This window comes from Phallusia mammillata, chromosome 8 (assembly GCF_965637545.1).
Source record: "Phallusia mammillata chromosome 8, kaPhaMamm4.hap1.1, whole genome shotgun sequence".
Classification (NCBI taxonomy): domain Eukaryota; kingdom Metazoa; phylum Chordata; class Ascidiacea; order Phlebobranchia; family Ascidiidae; genus Phallusia; species Phallusia mammillata.
The window spans coordinates 10,197,733-10,203,926 of record NC_137259.1 but is presented as its reverse complement, the minus strand read 5'-3'; the positions used below and the strand labels follow the sequence as shown (position 1 = coordinate 10,203,926).

The 6,194-nt window shown below is 38.2% G+C and overlaps 1 protein-coding gene across 1 annotated transcript; it reads right to left on the bottom strand.

Annotated features, from left to right (window-relative positions):
- Positions 1-382: 382 nt before the first annotated feature.
- LOC145205335 (LIM/homeobox protein Lhx3-like) lies at positions 383-5,130 on the bottom strand. Its single transcript, XM_080078027.1, has 6 exons — positions 4,090-5,130; positions 2,876-3,050; positions 2,612-2,814; positions 2,034-2,191; positions 1,315-1,534; positions 383-1,184 (listed from the first exon to the last, which is right to left on the bottom strand). The coding sequence occupies exons 1-6, from the start codon at positions 4,661-4,663 to the stop codon at positions 742-744; spliced, it is 1,773 nt and encodes a 590-aa protein (XP_079934153.1). The 5' UTR covers positions 4,664-5,130; the 3' UTR covers positions 383-741.
- Between the last annotated feature and the right edge of the window lie 1,064 nt (positions 5,131-6,194).

Sequence of the window (6,194 nt, the reverse complement as noted above, 5' to 3'; positions counted from 1 at the left end):
GGCCCGTACCCGAAAGTACAAGTCCGAAACCCGGCCCTAATCCGAATACATTGAAGCCCCAGGAAAGACCAAGACAACAAACACAATAGACAATAATAGACAATTGAAACGTTTTGGGGCTGTTTTAAACAAGGCGTTTTGGGGACATTATGTCAGGTCCATCAACTAGCTACTTAGCTGTGGAAGCCTGATCCCGGGATTTTCCCATTTAGTCCCGAAATCCCAGCCAATAGGAATGAAGCCTTTAGGGCTGATCGCAATGAATATCTCACGAAAAGTTTAGTTTCGATGTCAAATCGTTGTTTCATTGGTATGTAGGTTTTCAGTTATTCAACTTTTAACCAAACATGTCTATAAAACGTGTTTAAGTAAATGCTCGAAATGCTGCAACACTAGTTTAATCGAACGACTAAAACGTAGGCAACGTGTACTTTTTACCGTGTGAAGAAATAAGCCAGTGAAACTTTTTTACTGTATGCGATAATATTTTATAGTCAAATAAACGATAAATCTTGCAGTTTTGACACATACGACGTAATTGGAGGCTACAGTAAAAAAATGTAAACCATCTGGAATGAACAGGAAGGATTGAAAGAAATGATTTGCACAATATGGTAACAAAACGAAATGCACAGAATAGATACATAAATAAATTCTGTTTCAGTACATGTAATCGTCGACGATTCAGCTAGTAGTCGCTTACTACGGTTGATTTTTCAGGCAGTAAGTAAACTTAGTTTATTAAAAGTTTTGAACCTGATCAAATTCTCCCAGCCAAGAAGTTGGACTTGATGAAATGTCACTAATGTTTGATTTGGCGCTGCTGTTAGAGCATCCGTCAGATTCATTTCTTACAGAGTCGTAATTAGAGGTGAAGTGTAAATTGTTAGCTGAAGTAAAACCGTCACCGTTAACTAGTTGACTGCTTTTGTTTGCCATTTCAAATGTTTCACTTCGTTTGCCTGTTTTTAATGAGCGGTTCTTCGTACTTGTTATAGCGTACAAAGCTCTAAAACTTTCGGATTCAGAATAGAGTTGAGGACCTTTTGTATCCTCCAATTGAGATAAACAAGCTTGATTCGAGGTAACATATGTTGCGTGCGACGGAGTATAACTAACAAGAAACTCTTGTGCAGGATCTGACGAACATGGAAGCGTGACTCCGACACTCGCCGAATTGTTACCTTTAAATGTTAACGTTTTGTTTTGATGGAAGTTGTAAGTTCCTTGTAATTTGGTAAATTACAGCTGAGATAATCTAAAGTGTTTTTTTTAATCCACCACAAATATAGCACTTTGTAACATGTTACCAACCTGGTATATGTGCCATGCAACTGCCATCTATTTCACTTTTTTCATCTGTCACCAGAGACAAACTCTGTGAACCGTGTGAATGACGTTTTTGGTTTATGTTCGGCACGGGAGTATGCAAAGAGTTGTTTTGACTGGCATTGCGAAAAAAATCCCCCCATCTTTGACGACTGTTGTCTTTTTTTAACCTTTTTTCCTTTGCTCTTCGGTTTTGGAACCACACCTAAAAGCGACATATATCGTAACTATTTACTATGTGAATAGTGCGCTCCAGGCCCTAAGCGAAGGCGTGCAACTGGTGCGCCGCTCCAGGGTTCATAAATACCAAAGTTTCTGTTTCTTTGAAGCTGAAAAGGTTGGTGATGATTCTTTTGATGCAATGGTCAATCTATAAGCCATGACCCTTTGAATTGGAGGCACAAAACGTCTCGCATTAGCAAAAGTTTTTCCTATCTGGGGCCGTGGTTCATTCGGTCTTTTATGGTTTACCAGAATTTGTTTTTACGTATAGTATAGGCCTACCATCAGGCAAACCAACGAAAAGTGCTATGCCAAGAATGTCTCGAGACAAAGCTTATACGTTGGGAACCTAGTATTAGGTCATGTAAAACTATTCAAATTCTAAATACGTCTTCATTAATTGTTACGAGTCCCGTCCGTTGAAACGTGAAGTAGAGATGGGAATTTTTATCACAGCATGCAACAGCTGATTAAAATCATACCTGAACAACTCTCATGTCCAAGCCGGTTTCAGCACTCAATTGTTCTCGAACATGTCTTGCGGGCTTAGAACTTTGATTGTAGGCGATTTTCAGTGTTTCCAGTTGCTTTGCAGTTATTGTTGTTCGTGGTCGCTTCAAACCGTTCTCGACGTCGATATCTGCAAAGTTTGCGCATTTTCAAGTCAAAGCGAATTTGTCTAAACAAATGAAGCATTCTAAATGTCTTTTTGTTTGAGCCGTTAATCTACAACATTTATCGATTTATGGATCAGGGTTGGCAAGTGGCACATCTTTCAGCACAAGAGTTTTTTTGAACCCAAGCGGCCGGTTAATCGGATAAACGACGTTTGATATCGATCGGCGGCAAATGTTCAGAAGTGCTCCATTGGGAAATAACGGTTTGATATGTGGGACGTTCAAGGCGACGGGATGTTGGCTTTTGCTTCAGAGAAAGGCTGTTTCTTATCTCTAATTTTCTGCCCATAGGTGTTAACACCCCCCACAATTCTGGGTCAAGCAAACAATTATCTTAAGAAAAGGTGACTTAATGAATATGCAAAAACAAATTTCTAACATACCTCGTGCTCTAGCCTGTTCATAATCTTTTTTGCATACTAGGCGGTTGTCGTCCAGGAGATAAAACTGGTCACCTGTGCCAAGCTCCTGCTGGCACATGAAACATTGGAAACATTCTAAATGGTAAACGTTGTCCTGAGCGCGGCGTACAACTTCGGTTGGAGGGATACCCTGATGGCAAGATGCGCACTTTGTTCCATGTCGCCTAAATTGAAAAAAAAATCTCAATTGTCACGGTAACAAAAATTAACACAAACTCGACTTACCTAAAAAAGTCCTCCTTGCAATACACAGTGTTCCCACGAGAGAAACATTTGTCTGTTAATTGAGACCCACATTCGGAACACTTCAGACAGTTTGCATGCCATGGCCGCTCCTGAACTTTCAAAATGTACCGATCAAATATATGCGAATCGCATCCGGTGCATTTCGGAATCTCAGCTAAAAAACATTTTGTTGTAAAAATAATTAGTACTTGTATGACCTAAGACATGAACGCACTTACAAAGAGATGATAAAATGCCGTACAATTCATGACTAGAAAAAATGGTACATTGCCGCTTCAAACTGGTATATTTGCAGGTCTGAGCAGTGTTATTGACAAAACTTTTAAATTTACTTGTTGTAACATTGCACCCCTCGAAAAACGAAGTAACTCCCATTTTCAGATTCTGATCAAATGTCAAGTGATTTTTTTAACTTCAGGTAAATAAGTCAGTTAACTTTTGACAGAAAAGCATTTTGCTGGTGTTTATATATTCGAACACGCACTGTCCGTCCTTTTTCCGTTTCGCCTACTTAAAAGTTGTACTGGAACCTCGTGGGGAGTAAATAAACAAGGAAGGTGTCACTGGGCACACAAACAAACAAATTAGTTGTAATCAATGAAGTAAGCGGATGTCGCTGAACTTCTGACGAGTACCTAACGTTACTTTGTTTCATACACGAATCAAACAGTGCCATTCACCTAACAAATATTTGCACATGTTTTATGTGAAGCGCGGTGGATAAGTTAAATTTCCAAACGCAAAATATATTTAAATTGAACTATATTGTACGTTTAAAGAGTGATTTTATTGCCACTCCAGGCGTCAAGTGCTTTCAAACAATAAAATATTTATAAAATGCAGTGTGACGGCTGTCCATTGAACGAAATCTACGCGGACAAATGGCCATCGGGTTTTCAAGACTCACTAACGCCTTATAAATTTTAGATGATATGTTCTGTTTTGTCGGCTCAGTAAAACAGTTAAGGATATTCTGCAAAGCATTCTTGCCAGCAGAAATATTTACCTCAACTAACAAACTAATCCCAGCCAACAGTGTCAGCCAGTTAAATGTCTAGACAAACATGTGATAGTTAGTGGCAAAAATCGATTTTTCACAAAACGTGATTGCATTGTTAATGGCTCTATAAAGTCGATTATAAGTTTTCAATTGCAAGCACTTTTAAAAATGGTTTTGCATAGTTTTTAAATACCTTTAAAAGTTGTTTCCGATGAAAGTAACGAAAACAAAACGTCGTTTGTTGTGTGAGAATCTAAATGAGAAGTTATCTGCGTTGCATCAAATGAGCTTGTCTCATGTTCGGTAGCGTTACATCCAACACCCGAATCATCAAATTCAGAGTTTAAACTGCTGGCTATAACGACATTCTCAGATTTGTTGTTTCTGTTGCGGTAAGAAACAGAAGGTTTCGCATCAGATTCTTGGTGTGTTGGAATTTTGTTTCGTTGAGTAGGCAAGAAAGAAGGGTAATGAAGGTCTGCTAGTGATTCACCTTCATCATCTCCATCCAGGACAATGCCGTCATCCCCATCTTCATTTTCATGAAACGCAAATTCATCATCTGATTGATCTAAAAATTCGTCGAGTTTGCCAGTAGCATAAAACGAAACGATTTCATCGGAGGTCGAAGCGTTTCGGCGGGATACGATTGTCGTTTCCCCATTATCAGTTGCTGTGGTAATCTTTTCATTTTGTGTGTAGTTCATCTGTTGGCCCAAGTTCTTCGGCACAATACTGTTGATAAGAGAAGACATTTTGTTTTTCATTCCTCCTACTATGAGCTAGATGCCAACCGCAACTACAACCATAAAGAAACCTATGTTAACTAGCCTCATTGAACTAATACGACTTATTCACGAAATCGTGCGCAAGATAAAAACGTTAAACACCTACTGAAACGACCTAATAAGAATTGTCGACTTTAAAACAGGCCAAATCGACTATTACATTATTCATTGCTAACCATGCATCGCAGTCGTTTTGGTAAATTTTTGTCACTCGAATTTTCAATCACAAACTGGGCATCTTTTACATTATTTATTCTTCAAGCAGATACCATCGGTAAAAACTAAAAACTTTTTCATGCGACTCATTCAACACTACTGTTATACGTGTTCGTACAACCAGACATGACGACTCTTTAACAATCTGGCATCGAGCAAAGCTATTAATAAAGCTGCAATTTGTCTCTTTTATTTTTGTTTAAATCATTAAAATTGAAATTTAACAAGAGCCTATTGTAAAAGTCCAAATACAAACAAAAAAGGTTTGTTTTGGTGATAGTCGCTGAAATTAAAAATAACGTTTTCTGCAGGCGGGTAGGCTACTCAATATTAATCACAGATTACATTTGCAAGTACTATAAAGTTTTCTGTTAACAAAGCTAACACTCTTACAACAACTACACTAATGCAAACAAACAAAATAAGCGTTAGTTACTGCCAAATAAATCCACGCTACAAAAGAGAAAGGGCGCTCGCCGCCATCTGTTCCGTTTTGCCCGACTTTAATTCCTGGGTCAAAACCTACCTACCACGCAAGATTATAAGCTACGGTTGCGTATTGTAAAAACTGTTAAAAAGAAAATTAGTAAAAAATGTCAGAAATATTTACGTAGATATTTCCACAATGCTGTTTTGTAATTTTGTGTACATAAATCTCTACTCTTGACTACAGTTGTTCGGGTTCAACCGCTTCGAATTGTTCCTCAGGGAAAAATCATGTCCAATCGACCGCCAAAAACAAAAGAAAGCGAATGAGTGCAAGCAGGCGGAAATGGCAACAGTTGGTCATGAGGTTAACCTTCGAACATTTGTTTATATTCTCCATGTCTGTGATAGGTATCAATTTCGGAATTAAAAAATGCTACTAGGGGATTTGTTGGTTTGGTTAAATGCATGTAAAAGACAAGTGTGAAACAACCAAGGAACATACGATGAGTCTTGATCACTTTATATTATTGATTGCAACAGGTTTCCATGGAGAAAGCAGCCCGCGTAGGGACCACCTCACATAATCGACCATTTTGACACCTTTTATCGATTGTCATGTTTTCTCATTGACATTGGATTTAGTCTACCCCTGGTCATCTGTAAAATAATCCGGTATTGTTGCGATCAGCATGACCTCTGTATTTTTGTCATCCTTAGTTTGTTTAAATCACTATTGTGCAGATAGACTTATCGAAACAACACAACCTTTAACTTAGCTTGTCGACACGACAAAAATTTGGCAACATTCCTTGATGTGTCGGGCAAAACAATGAAAATTTTCTTTTAGCGTTAAAATTATCTAAAA